The 18,679-nt window shown below is 41.2% G+C and overlaps 2 protein-coding genes across 2 annotated transcripts in view; both read left to right on the top strand.

The window, feature by feature from the left end:
* Positions 1-3,767, top strand: part of hspb7 (heat shock protein family, member 7 (cardiovascular)) — a 4,868-nt gene extending 1,101 nt beyond the window's left edge. The window contains exons 2-3 of the mRNA XM_080444432.1: positions 1,360-1,484; positions 2,415-3,767. Of these exons, the coding sequence (XP_080300558.1) occupies positions 1,360-1,484; positions 2,415-2,594 (305 nt within the window). The 3' untranslated portion in view covers positions 2,595-3,767. The remainder of the gene's footprint in view (positions 1-1,359; positions 1,485-2,414) is intronic.
* A 1,793-nt stretch (positions 3,768-5,560) lies between these two features.
* zbtb17 (zinc finger and BTB domain containing 17) lies at positions 5,561-16,908 on the top strand. The gene is made up of 15 exons (XM_080444506.1): positions 5,561-5,736; positions 7,305-7,558; positions 8,058-8,243; positions 9,043-9,351; positions 9,529-9,618; positions 9,732-10,012; positions 10,143-10,285; positions 10,497-10,797; positions 10,926-11,013; positions 11,191-11,307; positions 11,420-11,540; positions 12,440-12,570; positions 13,258-13,521; positions 15,602-15,691; positions 16,078-16,908. The coding sequence occupies exons 2-15, from the start codon at positions 7,354-7,356 to the stop codon at positions 16,518-16,520; spliced, it is 2,769 nt and encodes a 922-aa protein (XP_080300632.1). The 5' UTR covers positions 5,561-5,736; positions 7,305-7,353; the 3' UTR covers positions 16,521-16,908.
* The last annotated feature ends 1,771 nt before the right edge of the window (positions 16,909-18,679 follow it).

Below are 18,679 nucleotides of genomic sequence, written 5' to 3'. Positions count from 1 at the left end.
TTAGTGGTTAATGTGAGCAGCCAGTGTGGTGACTCTGTGTGAACCACTTAGGAATTCATACTACTGTGACATTTGAACTTTCAATAGGGCTGAGTGCCTCTCTTACCAAGTGTATGATGTTGTGGTTTCTCCGCAGGGGTTGGAAAAGGCAAAAAAAGGAGGGGAGGGGTGGGCTGGGTTTGGGTTCGGTAGCAGCGAGGCAGAACAGGATATTTTAGTGCCTTCAGTGCTATGCCCTTAGGTGCTGCAGAGAAAAGAGAAGGGTGAGTGTAGGGGGAAAGCTGTGCGCAAGTGCATACGCACACGCACACACGCACACACACACACACACACACACACACACACACACACACACACACACACACACACACACGCGCACACACACACACACACACACACACGCACACACGCACACAGAAACCAGGGAATGCTGGGCTCATTGCCAGTGAGGTGACTTCACACACTGAGAATGACTGGGATGATTACTGCATACGTAAACCAGATGGTTGCTGGGTGACCACTGCACAGACACACACACACACTCATGTCTAGTTTTGGTGGTATGTGCCTGAAATCATTTTTCTTCTTTAGCTCCCTGTCACTGGTTACTAACAGACGTCACTGGCCAGGCGACACTGTGGAATGGGCTGTTCAAATGTATTGTTTCCATGAGCAAGCTATGCGATGACACAAAGTTAAAGAGCCACACATACTATGATATGGGGGGAACCTTTGAAAATGTTCAAAGATGTTCAAAATGTTTTACTGTCTTACGACAAAGTATAAAATAGGGCTTAAGTGGTTAAAAAAAAAAAAATCTTATAGACAGGACAATGTAGAGGCATGCACGCAGAGAGGGGGACACACATGCAACACAAGTCTCCAGCCATGTGGTCAGCTGCTACCGGCACACCCCTTTATCATTAACCTTGAGAGACGTTTCACTCCAATGAAGGTTTAACTTAACAGTCATGTGTGCGACTGTGCGTGACTTCTACGCATCCATGATGCAACAACACATAGACTGTGATTGAGCTTTTAACTAACCGCCCATTAACGATCTCGTCTGATAATCCTCACTGGACAGAATGTAAATGGGAGTTAACAACTTAAGTCCAATTTTATACTTCGGCTATTAGAAAATAGCAGATCTACAAGCTCTACAAGTCGTGTTACGACAGGTGGTGAGTTGTAAATGTGTTATTTTTGAAAATGTATGAAGGTTTTAGACAAATCCTGAAAGAATGGTAAAAATGTGGATGCCAGGATTAATGTGGTCATTATAAAAAAAAACAGTAATCACATAGAATTGCAGGACAATAGATCCATTTTCATACATTTTCACATCTTTCTTTCCAGGTCCAGCTGGGAACATCAAGACTCTGGGAGACTCTTACCAGTTCACAGTTGATGTCCGAGACTTCTCCCCTGAAGATGTCATCGTTACCACCTCCAATAACCAGATAGAAGTCCGTGCGGAAAAGGTAGGCAGCCATCCCATAGATTTTCTATGATCCCATCCGTGGCTTTCTTGTGATAGGCCCACTGAATTGACCCTTACATTAATTATTTCAATCACTATGAATTGAAAATGTTATGCTGTCAAAGCTGGTGTTTGCGGTATAATTTCTCATCTTTGAAGTCATAAATGGGACTTGGGTGGCGCAGTGGTAAAGTTCCTGCCCACCACCGCGGATAATAGGGGTTCAAATTCTTTGTCACTGTGGTAGAAATTCCTACAGGTTGGTCAAGGTCACCTGTCAGCAGGGGTGTTGAACTATCCCTAGGACCAGACCAACCAGTAGGGGTCAGCAATGAGAAGACTAAACAAGTGTGTGTGGATACTGGGAATTGGCAATTTAATTGGGAGAAAAGGTGAAAAGTTGGCACACAATAAATAAGTAGGGCTGCAACTACTTTTCGTAGTGATTATTCTATTGATTACTTTTTCGATTCATTGAATAATCAAGAAGTTTTTATATAAAATCGATTATGTTCATTAAAGTCAAATATTGATATTTATAATTGATTAAAGGTAGGGTAAGTGATATTCTTGGGTTAAAACTAAACGTATTTTGTTAAAAGGTTAAAGCACTATATTCTGATAGTAATCATTGCTATAGAGTGTTTGTTCAGTAACAGGAGTCTCCCCGTCTCTCCAGCTCTTTAATAAACAGAAAATATATTTTCCGGTAGGTGTCAAAATCTCAGCCAATCAGGAGAAAGTACCAATTTTTAAGCTTCATTTTTATAGTGTTCCAGTTCCAATTTTGCCTGCTCATTTCTTAGTGTCATCACTTCCAATTTCACTTGTTTAATCTATATCCTGATTGAGTTCTCTATCCTGATTGGATAAAATTGGAAAGTGTCTGTCTTCTGTGATATGTGATAGCATCATGTCCGCTTCTTGACAGCTGGCTCAGGATGGCACAGTGATGAACACTTTCACTCACAAGTGTCAACTGCCTGAGGACGTGGACCCGACCTCGGTGACATCCTCCCTGGGCACCGAGGGAACGCTGACGGTCACAGCGCGCAGACACCCGGCCAAACATGAGCTCACGCAGACCTTCAGAACAGAGATCAAGATATAAAGAGGGACCTGACTTACTTTCCCACCACGTGCTCCCAATCCCTCACTTCCTGTGTTTTGTATGCTACTTCCTGTACACTTCCTGTCTTCTCCAACAACACTGCTGTATATTCTGCTGTTGTGTTATTGGCCTTGTGCTTTATGACGGTGTTTCCCAAACAATGGGTCGTGGCCCATTTTTGGGTCACGAGTAAATATGCCATTTTTGGCCATTTGTTATAATTTGTTGTTTTCATTATTTCAAAAGATTTTTGAAAATCTTTTCGAAAATCAAATATTTTCAGAACATTTTCCAAAAGAATTTCAGCAATTTGACACAAAAAAAATAATAATACAAAAAACAACATAAGAAATAGTGAAAATAGCCACATTTGGGTTTTGAACATTTGGGTCAAGGGAGACAGGATTTATCTAGGGTCTCGAGCTAAAAAGTGGGGAACACTGGCTTATGAGGCATGGAGCGCCCATCTATATGTGTAAAAGGTTCTATGGCTGCACAATGAATCAAAAATTCAAATGTCACATTCATGTAGCCTAATTGTGAAATTGGCAATCTTATTAGTTTTTTGTTTTCTGAACATTGTACCCATCTCCGTATCCATCAGGCTCACAGAGGCAGAATACAATCACTGACTTTATATACCATTTGACCAAAGATCATGACACGAAAATGAGCAAAAAATATATTAAGAAACTTATAGAAACATTGTTGCGCCCCAAAGACATTATTTCCAATAATCATGGTTATAATATTAAGCAAAAATACAGTTTTATTTTAGAGTGGCATACCACATGGCACTTTTCGAGATCCCCCCTCTCTCAAGTAATCAGGATAATTGTTCAATTGATTGTGAATTGTAGCTCACCATGGGAGCATATTGCATTTTCATCATGCAACATACTTCATGCAGCCTTTAGATAGATGCACGGTGGAAACATGAGCACACACACACACACACACACACACACACACACACACACACACACACACACGCACTAGTAAGCTGTCAGTATACTTCAAACACTTGGTACAAAGTTAGTTTGCTATACTTCTGATTTAGAAAAGTGTATCTCACTTCTTATAGGACTCACTTCCAAAACATTATGGTTGCTTAATAATGTGTAGCCTATTGTATATTAGTTGTGTGAATAAATGTTTCCTTTTTGGATTGAACCTGTGGTCTTCTCTGAACATAACCTGTTGCTGGGAGTCCAATTTTAATCACATTGCTATAGTAGGGAATGGGAGTTAGGTATACATAACTTATGTTCAGTACTGTTTTATGATCAAATGGAATCATCAGCTATGGACAGTTCAAAAAGAAACCAATGACATCATCAATGGGGATTCCTAGAAACCACAGCCTTTATCTTCCTTGAAAGTTAACATGCTGAAATAGAAGCCATTGTTTTTAAATCAATTAATTATTTTGGAGGGGGAAAAAAACGTTTGAAATCTTGTGATGTCACTGGTAGACAGTTTACGGAACTGTACACAATCCTTCTCTGAGGCACAGAGGGAGTATAGAGAAATGGTACCATATAATAATGAACATGAGCCAATTATATGAAGATAGGTTGAAAATGGGGTCAACGCTGGCTTGTGGCGGACATTTGTCAAATTTTTATTTTTTCCATGGACATGCATGCAAATGAGCGGACAATAATACAACCAGAAACACATAAAGAGCTAGCCCTAAATGACCATTACAGGTCTGTAACTCTGACAGTGTAGGCAGGGTCGTTTTGGTTCCATTTGTACACTCTCAGAGTTCAGGTGGTCCTTGAAAATAAAAAAAAAAGTTTCAGAAACCACTGTAGGCCTACTAGTGTACTCCTAATGTACCACAGTGTCATAGTAAATCAGTGTCATACATATTCTGAAGAAAACCTGGAGACTGACATTCAGTAATGGGGTCTTGTGATCAAAATAAGAATATTATAATGTTATGTAAAAACAAAATCTATTATTTTCCACTGACAAGGACAAGTCTTGCCGTGGACAGATTTGTCCATGTACGGACATATTGATGACCCCTGAATGGGTGATGACGGTCCTTTACTTAATATATTTATCTGTTTATCTATGTTGTTTTGTTTGTTTTAAACCAGGTAGGTCTGTGTTGTCTGTGCTGTGATTATAAAGGCCTTGCCTACTGCGCCATCACGTGGTTATTGTTTGCATTACGCGTGGTACAAAAAAACAAAACAAAAAACGAATCAATCCCATTTGATCGCACTATGATTGACTAGTTGGTTGTTGTCTTGGCTTGTGACAGACATTCAAGAAGAGTCATATTTATTAATTTGAGCACGTAAATGGTTGTGCGTGACAAAAACTATAATATAGTTTGGCCCAAAAACTAAACAAGAACAAAAAACAGTTCATATATTGCAGTAACTTTCAAGACTACTTTTGTCTAACATTTCTGTCAGAAGCTGCCTTGGAGAAAATATGATCTCCCAGACAACCAACAGCCAATCGCGACACGGCCGCCCCTCCGAGCTATGGGGTTTAAACCTTACAACCAGCGTTGCCATGTCGGCTTATTATAAGCGACTTTGGGCTTCTATTTCTGTAAAGTTGCTTGTAAAATTGGTATTGCGGGTTGCGTTTTTTGTAGAGCTTGTTTCTAAAGTGTACTTGCTTATTTAGCCTTGCTTCCTAATGATTTAATTATCATTTAAACCAGTGGTTCTCAAGTATGTATGGTTTTTTTTTTGGTGCCAGGGAGCATTTGTGTAGTTAGAATGTTTCAAAAATATTCCAAATATTCCACATTGTATTACAAGCTTTTGAAAATAGCAGATCTACAAGCTCACAACGCGTCGTGATCGGCTATTTTCAAATAGCCGACGTTTAAAGTGCTCATGTGGCCTAGTTGCTTCTTTTGGGCTTGTTTCCCTAGACCTGGCTGCTTATTTCTCTCACAAAATATGGCAACACTGCCTACCACCAATATCCATTCGGCCACTATCAATCGATCAGAGAGTGGAAGATGGCGGTGGATCGCGTCTGTGGCGCAAGATCGATCGCCGAACAACTCGATTGACTTGATTCCAACAACTGTGGAGAAAAGAAAACGGCTCAAAACAACGTGTGACAGAGCGTCCGAAGCCCTGAAAGCTACGATTATAAAGAGGTAATTCTGTCGCTCGTCTCGGTTAAAATGGCGTGTTGAAGCCGAGGAGGAAAACGAGGCTGTAGAACGACAGGGATCATGAAAGGCCCTGTGTTGGAAGAACGCGCCATCTTGTTGCTCCACTTGCATGCAGTGTCTGTCCAGGCACACTAAATTAATCCCTGAGAGAAAAGGCACAAGGATCGAGGAATTGTAATCAATCCGTTGCATTGTCAAACCAGTGTTCAGAGTAAAGGAGAATGAATGGTTGCAACCTGAAATATTTTTGTCACAATGTTTCCAATACAATATTATTACAGTGCAAAAAAAAACATTACGTGCTCATCGATGCTCGTTGCTTGTAGTCTGACATCGGTTGTGTTATAACCATAGTTATGCAATCACGTTAGACTGATCATTGATTGATTGATTGAATACTTTATTAACAGTTTGCAATTAAAAAAAAAGTACAGTTCAATACAAAAGGATGCTAAAGGGATTAAACCCAAGAAGCACTATGGCTTGTTTCCATTGGGATTGTGAATTAATTTCATCGAAACATTTAATGACAAACAATAATATACATTATGCAAAAACATCATAGAAACGAGTAGTAATCTAGAAGAAAGATATGTACAGTAAACAGTTGGGGGGGGGGGGGGGGGGTCATCATTATGTCAATAAATACAATTTAATGTTATATTTTTCTGGTATTAAATGCATTTACTTCCATCTTCGATCTCAAATTCAAATCTTCTCTTATGGGGGTCCCTGGCACAAAATATTTGCAGATGTGGGTCTGCAGCCAAATACATGCTTTGGAGTTTGGAGGAAAACATGTGAGAACCATTGGCATAGCTTAGTGCTAAACACAGCAACATACTGGTAAAGACAATACGACTGGGCCATATATTGTTTAGATATCAATGGGGAAATGTCCATTATAATTATAAACATAGAGTAATAATGACACAACATTTTGTTAATGTCCCCACCTTCTGAACTGTATAACATCCCACTTCTTTTTTTTTGTAACTTATTTTTAATTGTTTTCCAGTTAGAAAATTCAACGATCAAATAAACATATATGAGAATGACACATAGACAGAGAAATAAAGTGAAATGAAGGTAAATAAAGTAAAGACAAACAAAAAGGCATAAACAAATTGTGTTGAGGTGGGCGTTGTAACACAAGGATTAACATATTTATGGATTACATTTTTTTCTTTTTTTTTCTTTTTTAACAACAATCAGTCAATGAATTACATTTCTCATCAAACAATAAGAAGTCCATTTCTTCCAGTTCTTTGTATATTGTTTCGCTCTCAGCCTAAGAGAGAAGGTCAGATTCTCCATAGAGTCTATCTCATTGACAACCGTAGTCCAGTCTTCCTTGGTAGGTGGTGTGGCCTGTAGGCCATTTCCGAGTGATGGCTTTCTTACAGGCAACCAAAATGATTTTATACAGATATAAGTCTTGGCTCATGAGTTCAGCAGGGATTTCCCCAGATAAACTGTAACAAAAGAACAATCCATTTCTATTCCAAAAATGGCTCTAATTTAACATCCCACTTCTTGACTGTCAACAGGTTTACAGAACCATCCTGCCGATCAGACTAGTCCAAAAGCCCCAGGAGGATGGACTTCCCGTGGCACAGCGGGAAGGTTCTGGAGCAGCTCAACCACCAGCGGCAGCAAGGCCTGCTGTGTGACTGTACCTTTGTGGTTGACGGAGTGGACTTCAAGGCCCACAAGGCTGTGCTGGCAGCCTGCAGCGCTTACTTCCGCACACTCTTTCTGGACCAGAAAGATGTGGTGCATTTGGACATCAGCAACGCAGCAGGTAAGGACTTTGGATTAGGTTGTGTGTTGTAGACCATCATGCATATGAGAAGAGAAACATCTCTGTCCCAGCTGAGACAGAGATTGAAGGAAAGTTGAATTCAAGACCACCCTACACAAAATAAAATCCTCAGTGTTACTCTATCTGTTTGTAACTCTGCAAGTGTACAAATGTAGTTTGTACACTCTCAGTTTGCTGAGAGAGTTGGCTGCCTCCAAGCTTCTCAAAAATATAAGTAAAACAGGGATAATGGTGGCCGTCAGCTCACTGAGTAAAACAAAAACAATAATTTGGGACCTGACAAAATAATTAAAATGACTATTTTGCAATCATATTGGTTTTTTTTCTGCAGCTTTTTAAAAGCTCTGTGGATGTATTATTAATTTATACATATATTTTGTATCAATATCACCTTAACGCTACTTTCCTTGCAGGTATTCAGCGCTACACCACTGTGTAACTACACCTCTTGAGCTGTTGTGTGTGCTTATTATTGCAGGTTTGGGCCAAGTTCTAGAGTTCATGTACACCGCCAAGTTGAGTCTAAGTCCGCAGAACGTGGACGATGTGGTGGCTGTTGCCCACTTTCTCCAGATGCAGGAGATCGTAAATGCTTGTTCTGCCTACCTGTCTTTAGCGGTGCCACCAGCCCCCCCTTCCTTGGCAGCACCGGACCCTACTGCTGGTGAGTGGAGGCTTCAAAAATGTTTGCCATTACACACACAGTAAAATCCCCAGGGCCATGAAACCATGGCAGATTTTGTGGTGCCTGTACAGGTTAAACACTTAAGAAGGATGAAGACATGGCAGGCTAGTAAATAACACAGCTGCATCCAATAAAATTAATAATGGGTCTGTTAGAGATTTACAGTAGCTGTACCCAGAGCCATGGGTGTGCCAACTGCAAATGTACAAAAACATTGAAGCATAGACAGTAGTCAGCAGTATTGTCTATGCTTGCACATTGGCACACCTAAATCGAACACACCCAGTATTAAAGAGTTTGCTGCAACTGCGTTACATGCACGGAATGCCCAATATTGCTTGTCCCTAATAATTATCTCCGTCCAGCGCTACAACACAGAACAGCAAGCCTATACGGGCGCATTTATACATTGAGTTATGCCTTTGATAACAACACTATTTAAAATGGTTAATTTGGCTACATTTATATACTGTACTCTAAAGGTCATTACACACCGGCGACAGTAAATTTGACTGTCATTGATTATGATACAACAGGGCTACACTGAATGCCATTTGGGCCATAAACTGCATGGATTTGGCTGTAAAATCATAATTGTCTAAGTTTGTACAAAAGGCCAATGTCTTGATTGTCTTCCAAATGCTTTGATTTAGCCCTTTTTGTCCTGTGTATTAAAATACAGGATCATTTATGTTCTCATCTATGTGTTTTGTAAAAGAGAAGGCTCTAATTCCAAGGCACTGTTTTAATTTTTTTTATTTTCTTTACACAACAAAAGAAAACATGGAGGGTGAGCGTAACCTAGAGAATGAGCTGTCAGAGGAGGCCACGCGGGTAGATGAGACTCCAGTCACAGAGAACGAAGCATCCGAAGTCATTCAAGAAGGCTTGAAGGAGGAGCCTGTTCCTGATACACCACAGGCTGCTCCCAGCACCCCTGTCAGAACTCACTCTGGGCGAGGACGACCCCCAAAAAGTGCCACCCCCGCTGCGCAAAACAAAACAACTACAGAGAACACAGAAGAAACCGTGGCAAAAGATGTTCCTGAATTTCAGGATGACCCCTCAGATGCCGACTACACACCCAGTCAGTATTCTGTTCTGACATAATTTTACTATATATATATATATATATATATATATATATAGGCCTATATACATGAGAGAGAGAGATTTGTATATTCACTCATGACTATTATATATCTCGTAGTGATCATAGTTTGACAAACTAAACTTTCTTTATTTAATTTCAATTTTATACCAGAATCACCAGTTAAGGCGGCAGGCAGGTCGTCCTACATGAGCTCTCGAGGGAGGAGAATTAGAAGGGCTCCTCGACGAAACTTCCCACCCGGTGAGACTGCCATTAACTATTCCTAAGTCCTTGAACAGCATTTCAATGAGAAGGTGATAGGAGGGGCCAGGGGGGTGTCAGTTTTACATCGCTCCATATGCTCACCTTCGCAGACAACGACTCGGACGAGGAAAGCACTCCGAAGGCTCAGAAGGAGGAAAGGAAAGCGGAGGCCCTAGGGGAGGAAGTATCAACGGAAGGAGAGGACATCGCGGAGGACGCAGCCGGAGGGGAGGCCGATGACGAGGTGGACGGAGAGGAAGACGAGGACCTCGACGACGAGACGGAGGAAGAGGATTCAGGTAGCGGGCGAGAGCAGAGGCAGGGACAGCCAGGAGCCATTAGCAGCCGGTCGGAGTCCAAGCCTTATAGCTCTGTGACTCACAAATGCGAGGTGAGGACTGCATGTACTGTATGCATGTGATTATTATTATGATGAACTGTTTGTTGTCGGACAATGGCTTAGAGACAGATAACTGTTATGGTAAATAACCTGGGCATGCTAACGCTGGCTTCTTTTCCAGGACTGCGGGAAGAAGTTCACTCACACAGGCAATTTCAAGAGGCACATCCGCATTCACACAGGGGAGAAGCCGTTCAGCTGCCGTGACTGTAAAAAGGCTTTCTCGGACCCCGCTGCCTGCAAAGCGCATGAAAAAACACATAGGTTTGGCCTTGTTTTAATCAACCTTCCAATTCATAGGTACCCTATAGAACTAGTGTTTTTCATAGGACGTTGTTAGGCATCCCTGCATTCCTTGCTGAAAATTATGGTTTACACAGCATGTTAGTTTTGGGAATTGAATCCCTCTCAATTCTTTTGATGTTTGTGCAACAGCAGATAATAATGATAATCGCCACTTGTCGTTGCCTCCTAGTCCACTGAAACCATTCTGCTGCTCCACCTGCGGCAAGAGCTACCGTCAGATCAGCCTGCTCAACCTGCATCGCAAGCGCCATACAGGCGAAGCGCGTTACAGCTGCGAAGATTGCGGCAAGCTCTTCACAACGTCTGGTAATCTGAAGCGCCACCAGCTGGTGCATAGCGGCGAGAAGCCATATCACTGCGACTTTTGCGAGAGGGCCTTCTCCGACCCCACGGCCAAGATGCGACACCTGGAGACCCACGACACCAACAAGGGCAACAAATGCCCGCACTGTGACAAGCGCTTCAACCAGGTCAGCGGTCAAACCGATGGAGAATCAGTTAACATGAATGAATTGATTGTATGTTCTTGATGGGAAAGTTATTCCTTTTCAAGTCAATATATTCCCTTATCTGGTTATTTATGTGTTGTTTTTTGCAGATAGGGAATCTGAAGGCTCACTTGAAGATTCATATAACAGACGGTCCTCTCAAATGCAAAGAGTGTGGGAAACAGTTTACCACTTCAGGTAAGATTTGGTGGAAAGAGCCGAATAGATAGTACATTATATAGATGTTCTGTTCCATAATGATCTACTGTTTTTGTTCACCAAGAAAAGGAAAAGAAATGGGCACCTGCAGAAGGACATATTGCAAAAGCAGTCGTACTTGACCATCTGTTTATTATTATTATTTAACTTTTTTAGGAAACTTGAAAAGACACTTGCGTGTTCACAGCGGAGAGAAGCCCTACGTCTGCATGCACTGTCAGAGAGCTTTTGCTGACCCCGGGGCCCTGCAAAGACATGAACGCATCCACACAGGTACTTCAAATTCCATTTGTCCAAAAAAAAAGGTATTCTGTCACTTTTTGCATCAGTATCAGTATCAGCAAAGGTCTGCATTTCACTCTGACACCGTAATTCATCTTTGCAGGAGAGAAGCCCTGTTTGTGTGTTATCTGTGGCAAGGCCTTCACCCAGGCCAGCTCGCTTATTGCTCATGTCCGCCAGCACACAGGAGAGAAACCCTACGTTTGCGATCGCTGTGGCAAAAGGTCAGATTCTTCTCACACAGAAAGTGCTGTATGAATGGTCATCTTATACAAAAATGCTCTCACCTAGGGAATACACTTACAGTAAGTGTTATAAAATATAGGTAGAGAGATACATAGTCTATGAATGCTTGGCCTCTCTGTCCAGTCTTTAGCTATCGTGTGTGTGTGTGTGTGTGTGTGTGTGTGTGTGTGTGTGTGTGTGTGTGTGTGTGTGTGTGTGTGTGTGTGTGTGTGTGTGTGTGTGTGTGTGTGTGTGTGTGTGCGTGCGCGCGTGTGCGCTAGTTCGTGAACAAAGTCGCACAAATCACAAATGCAGTCCTCATGGGCATGCTTAGCCAAATGGAAGTTGGGAGCGTTATAAATACTTCATCTAGAAGTACATACAGTGCTTCACAAGAACAATGTTGATTAAGAGATTAACGAGGTTTATATGCGTAGATTATCAGATACATTTCAACTGTCACACTTAATGGTTTTGACTTCACCAGGCTTTTTGTCTATTTTGTAATGTCACGGACATAGCATGAGCTGTGATTGGTCTACTTTTGAGGAGACAAAGATATGTACAAACAAACCCTGAGCTAGATGGCTTCGTCTTTGGCCACGCTGTAAAATTGAGGTTTTACCCGAGGAATACAAGTCCACAAATCACTGTAATTTACAGTGACAAATTATCACAACCTCAAAATTCCTCGAAAGTCTCTTCTAGAACACGTGTCACGAGGCTTTCCCATTTATTTTTAAACGGAGTATGGCAGTTAACCGCTTTAACCCTGGCATCCCTATTTTGGGCATGTCAAAAAAATGGCATAAGAAAATGCAAAAAAGTGGCAAAATAGTGTGTCTATAATAAAGTAGACTAAGAATGAGATGTCTCCTCTTCTTCTCTCATTGGACAGGTTTGTCCAGTCTAGTCAACTTGCCAATCATATTCGCCATCATGACAACATCCGTCCACACAAGTGCCAGATGTGCAACAAGGCATTTGTCAACGTGGGAGACCTCTCCAAGCACATCATTATTCACACAGGTACATCATTATTCACACAGGTACTGTAGCAATGATATAGTCAGTCATGTGTATAGTTGTATGGATCATTTTAAATGTTGCTTCTCCTATTATACTCTGGAGAAATTACCTGAGAAAAACACATGTGTACAGCTATACAGTAATTATTTTATACTGTATTTACTAATTCAGGTTATTATCCTGTCAAACATTTAGGATGTATCCCTGTAAAGTAAGTACCCTGTGCAAACGGTAGTTACATATTTTTGGACAGGGATACACATAGTTTTCATGGGCTGTACATTTAGACTTTGCAGTCTTTAGCACATTTAAAATGTATAAACCTTTTTGGCAAAATGTGCCCCTCAACACTCCTTCAACCAGCCAATCTGATCTATTCGTTAAGAAGAATTAGGGGGAGCCAGACATTGTAGTGCAGAATGTAGAAGTCATTTTCATATTACACACTTCTGACAACACACTGCATTAAAAAATCTTAATTTTTAAGACCTCTGGCATTATGAAAGGTGATGCAAACCTCAGTCATTTTGAATGTACTGTACATCCCTAATCTGGAATACATTTATATGTCTGTAGACAACATTGCTCTGTCACCATCTGTAACAAAATGAACTGATCTTGCAAAACAAAAGTGTTGCGACTAACTATTTCCCCTCTGCAATCCCCTCCATTCTCCTCCTCGTTCAGGAGAGAAACCTTTTCTGTGTGACAAATGCGGTCGAGGGTTCAACCGCGTGGACAACCTGCGCTCCCACGTCAAGACCGTCCACCAGGGCAAGGCCGGCATGAAGCGACTGGTGGTCGGCGGTTGTGAATTGGACGAGTGTGTCGACAGCTATGCCGGTGCGTCCACCTCCGACAGTGAGATCAACATCGTCACGGTGACCACGGAAGACATCGTCACCCTGGCAACAGAGGCCCTGGCTGCCAGTGCTGTGACACAGCTTACAGGTGTGTGTGTGTGTGTGTGTGTGTGTGTGTGTGTGTGTGTGTGTGTGTGTGTGTGTGTGTGTGTGTGTGTGTGTGTGTGTGTGTGTGTGTGTGTGTGTGTGTGTGTGTGTTGGTAGCCCCTCTAAACTCAAGGGAAAATTACTTCTAGTGCCAAGCTCTGTTCTCAGACAGAGGAGATATTTGAAAACATTACTGAAAAAAGTAACACTAGCATACAAGAGGTCAGACAATGCTGGATCAAAATCTTGTCCTAGGAATCACTAGAGTCATTTAAAGGAGGAGTTCACCCAAAAAATGACTTATTTTCTATCAATTGCACACCCTATGAAGCCTTGAATCCATGGATTATTTTTTGTTTTTGTCGCATTCCTAAGCTAATAATTTGATGCCCGTCTCCTACCGGCTAATGTATCCGGTAGGAGACACAAAGTAGATTATTTGTGTCTCCTACTGGAAATACACACGGTCATCAAATTATTGTCTTAGGGATGCCACAAAAACAAAAATAAATCCATGAAATCAAGGCTTCATGGGGTGTGTAATTGATAGAAAATAAGTAATTTTTTGGGTGAACTCCTCCTTTAATGTGTTGTTATTGTAACATGGCAGTATGAGTGCGGGTAGCCAACTATGCCACCAAGGGAATTGCGCCATAGGAATACTTAATCTAATACTAATACCGGTATCTAATATCTTGAAAAGCACCTGAATACACACTATAACTCCTAACACAGTTCGTTGTACAAATTCAATTGTAAAGGCAGAAACGTTCAGTACAAATAGTAATCCACTTTATTCACGTGATGTACAAAATTTAAGAACATTTAATAGCATTTCATAGATGAGGCATCAACAGGATAAAAAGATATGGAAGGTGATTCAACGGTATAAATTGTACCTCTACAGAGATCGATGCTGAGCCTTACCAAGGGGGAAGGGGGGACTGGCTAGCCAGCCCAGGGCAGTGGCACCCCAAGCCATAGCACACAAAATGAAAATTGCTAAATAATCTAAACTGAACAGCACACAAAAAAGAAAATGGGATACCACCACTACACACGGCCGTTGTCCGTTCCGGACTTGAGGAACTCAGCACCAGAACTAAACAGAGAGAAACAATAAATTAGTGTGGCACAGGCAACAGAGAAATTGCAGACAATGATTAAACAATTAGGCTTTGAGCCACATGAAGCCAGCAATTGGTGTAAAGCTGTTCAGATGCACCGAGATGCAACTTCCCACCACAGTAGGCTATAAAGGCCAATAAACCCAGAACGAGAGCTGACGGTCAGAGGTAAAACTACACCCAGTAAAGCAGCAGCGTTGTTTCCCTTTCACCAAGCCCTGAAAATACAAGCGGCAGTATTGGCCTACTATTTAATAATGCTTAAGATCAATGAGACAAGAACACAGAGACAGACAGATGTAAACCTGCCGTGCATTCAAGGGCAAAACGTACAGTTTCGCAATGCCCGCGGTGACCAGGTAGTAGAGACAAACTGAAACAAGAACAAAGAACATGTTTACGTTCACTGTAGTGCCACATGACACCAAATGAACGTGTTATGCTGCGGAGAGGGACGATAACCAACATACCTTCTCTGCGTGGTCAAGTTACACACACACGCAGGAGTGGATAGCTCGAGGAGGAAGTGCTCTCCGTGGAGAGACAGTCAGGAGCACACAGGGTCTAAAATTACATGAAACAAACGGTCAAGTTCATGACCATAACATACTGTATGCAGGCAATCCCTAAAAAAACAAGATGGAGAGACATGCCTGCGCTGATGCGTAATGAATGAACAAACTGAAGCCCAACGGGCCAGCTTTGTTTGAGGAAACAAGGTCAGTGAGGACACGCACACGCCGAGGACAAGGGTGGCGACAAGCACACACAAACGAGAGGAGAAACCTAACGTGGGCAGAAGGTGCGCTGCCTTAACAGTAACAATCAGCCCACTGATGAGTGGGAGACAACGCCCATCCTGCTACATTATCATGTACTTTTGGGTGATGAGATTTGTCGTACTTCTTTGTGTGTGTGCGGTGTTACTTACTCTTGCAATCTGTCCATACACAGTGGTTCCCGTGCATACCTCCGTGTCTGCAGACGAAACGGAGGCGTTGAAAGCCGAAATCACCAAGGCTGTGGAGAAGGTGCAAGAAGCAGGTGAGTCGCAGGGAAATACCTGTCTCCACCTCAACCACTTGAACCCCAGCATGCCTATTCTGGGCATCTACAAGCTCACAACACGTCACAACATGTTTTGAGCTTGTATTTCGGCGAAGAGCTTTGTTGTAGTCCGAAAAAAGGACCAAGTACAGAGCCGATCCCGATCTGCTTGTTTCAATTATTTTACTAAGTATAGAGGGTTTAAGTGGTCAAAAGTCATAGCGTCCCTTTAAGCAACGTAAGTATGGACTCAAACATGACATTATTAAATATCATCACACAACAATAAATAACCCCCACCAAATGAGCTTGTTTATTGATGTACAGTATCTAATAGTAATTGATGATTTTCTTTCTTTCGTTGCATATTTTCCTCCACACAGACCCCAACACTCATATCCTGCTTGCCTGTGACTCGTGTGGTGACAAGTTCCTGGACGCCAGCTCTCTCGCTCAGCACGTACGCATCCACACAGCTCAGGCCTTGGTCATGTTCCAGGCGGACTCTGACTTTTACCAGTACACCACAGCAGCTGCTACTGTGACTGCTGAGGGGGTTACCACCACAACCTGGCAACCCACCACTGCACAGGTCATCCAAGGAGGGGAACTAATCTTCCGCACCCAGGAAGGAGAGGTGGAAGAGGAAGGTGAGGGAGACGCAGTGGAAGAGACCGAAGGAGAAGGGAGAGAAGAGGGAGAGCCCCAGGAGGAGGAAACGGAAGCAATGGGAACTGAGCCCAGGACGGAAGGGAAAGACGACACTGCTGTCACTGAGGAAGAGCAGCAAAGAGAAGAGGGGATGGAGTGTGAGAGCGAGTCATAGAGTAGCAGTGTTTAGAAACATTTATGAAGTATAGGGCAAAAGAGCCAATTCAACTGCAGAGTCGGGTAGTAAATGGAATGATCTATCAAGCTTCAGCATTTTTAAAGCTCTTATAACAATAATAATAATTAAATTGTCTTAATGCCCAGTATATTACCAGAAGTCTGCCCTAATTTATTAATCTAAATGTATTATTTGATTATCCAGCCATGAAAACATTTTTATTTCTGTGGTTTGGCAAATATTATTGATTAAGGGGTGCCTGTCTGGTGGCTCAATCAGTTATGCACAGACCATTATTACTCCTTTTGAGCGTGAGGATCAAGTTTGAATCAAGGTTATTATTATAATGTTTTTTTTATTCAATTTATTAGTTTTCATTTTAATTTAGTTTTTTCTTTTTCTTTTCAATTTGAGTTTTCGTTTTAATTCGTTTTTAAAGGATCTACTGGTTATATACCATAATAGGGGTATTTGTCAGGGTGAGATTCAAAAAGGTCAGAAAAAGTATATTTTATATCCACCCAAAAATACTAGTGCCAGATTAAAACTATGGATATTTTCTCTATGATTTATGTTTATTTTAGTTTTGTAAACACAATGGCGTTTCAGTTAGATACCGTTTTTTGTAAACCCTTTTTTTTATTTTTATTTTTGTTATTTCAATAACCTTAGTTCGAATCTGACCCCGTCTTGTCTCGCATCATGTCTCTCCTGTCTCTCTCTGCCCTTGGTTTCCTATCTCTCTACACTGACCTATCTAAAATAAAACATAAAAATGACAAAAACACATAAAAGAATACATATATAAATATATTGATTCATGATGGCACAGAATCTTAGATTCTTTCCAAAGTTAGTTGTTATAACTTAGTGTATTTATTTTGTATACTGAAATAGAGACTTTGACATAATCATGAATATAACTAATTCAACAATATAAAAGGGTAGATCGAATCACAAAGAAGGATTGTCCTGTGTTATTTTCTCCATTTATTTTCTTCAAATGGTCCAAATACTAAAATACTCAGTTGAAAGTATTTTTCATGGAAATCACAGTGTATAGAGGCCATGTACTGTATATTACTAGTAGGATAGCCTCCAGATGTCTTGTCATGAGCATGTGCCGGCAGACCGTGTAAATGCTGTGCATGTTGATTCTTTTTGTTGTGTCCTTCGAAGAGCTCTTACGTAGTAAGCTTAACATAAAAAACTTGCTAACATAGGTTCACTCCAACTCGTGTCCAGAATAAATGACTTTTCCCTCTGGATTTATTTTTTGTATTGCTGTTATGTATTTATTTATGTGTCACTAGCAAAGATTTATTTACATATTGGTTCATTCCTGCAAATGATTGTGAAATTATACCACACCTACTGTAACTAATCCACAGATAGGCAGAATCATTGTACGTATAGCCCTGTTTGTACATCTTTGAAATGCAAATAAAAATATTTTGCCATAACGTTTTACCCTCAAAGTACATTTTGATTACATTGTACTACTGCATTTATCACATGTATTTGTTCCAAACACAGACTTTGCGATACTATGGAATATGTTGCCATCTTATTTTACTCTCAAAACAATCTGGGAACCCATTCTGTAAAAGGGAATTTTTCCCCTTTGTTTGAATCTGTCTTGAGAGATTACTCTCAAAATAGCTTTTGATTTCATTTCATTGGTAGTGCATTAATCATATACTGTAATTAAAATTGATAAAAAAAAACATTTTTCCTGCAGAGAGTGGTGCGAACAGGAGGAGGGGAGTTTCCCCCGCACCAGGATATACACGAGAGACGTTTTGTCTAAGGCTAAGGCTGAAAGCATCATCAGGGACATTTACCACCCCAGCCATAGTCTGTTCAAACCGCTGCCGCATCCACGGCCGGGCATTATGATACAGGAGCATCAGGGCAATACCACCAGACTCTTGAACAGTTTTTATCTAGCAGCAATTAGACTGCTGAACAAGAGCTAAGTCTGGTGACACTGCACAGACTGAACTGAAATGTGTTTTAAAGGGACTCCATTTATATACGTATAGTCATAATCATGACTCTTATTGATTATGCACTTTAGTCACATTCATTGTATTATGCAGATTAGTCATCTATGCACTTTATGCCTCTCTCTTTTTATGAGATGACTATATCTT

This window comes from Gymnoscopelus braueri, assembly GCF_963280865.1.
Source record: "Gymnoscopelus braueri genome assembly, chromosome: 12".
NCBI lineage: Eukaryota > Metazoa > Chordata > Actinopteri > Myctophiformes > Myctophidae > Gymnoscopelus > Gymnoscopelus braueri.
The sequence above is the reverse complement of the archived record's forward strand: the minus strand, read 5'-3'. Positions and strand labels throughout refer to the sequence as shown.

Coding starts and splice junctions, on each gene's coding strand:
- zbtb17 (XM_080444506.1), top strand. CDS start 7,354: ATGGACTTCCCGTGGCACAGCGGGAAGGTTCTGGAGCAGCTCAACCAC. Junction 10,286..10,496: donor GCGCATGAAAAAACACATAG/GTTTGGCCTTGT, acceptor GTTGCCTCCTAG/TCCACTGAAACCATTCTGCT. Junction 11,308..11,419: donor ACATGAACGCATCCACACAG/GTACTTCAAATT, acceptor TCATCTTTGCAG/GAGAGAAGCCCTGTTTGTGT.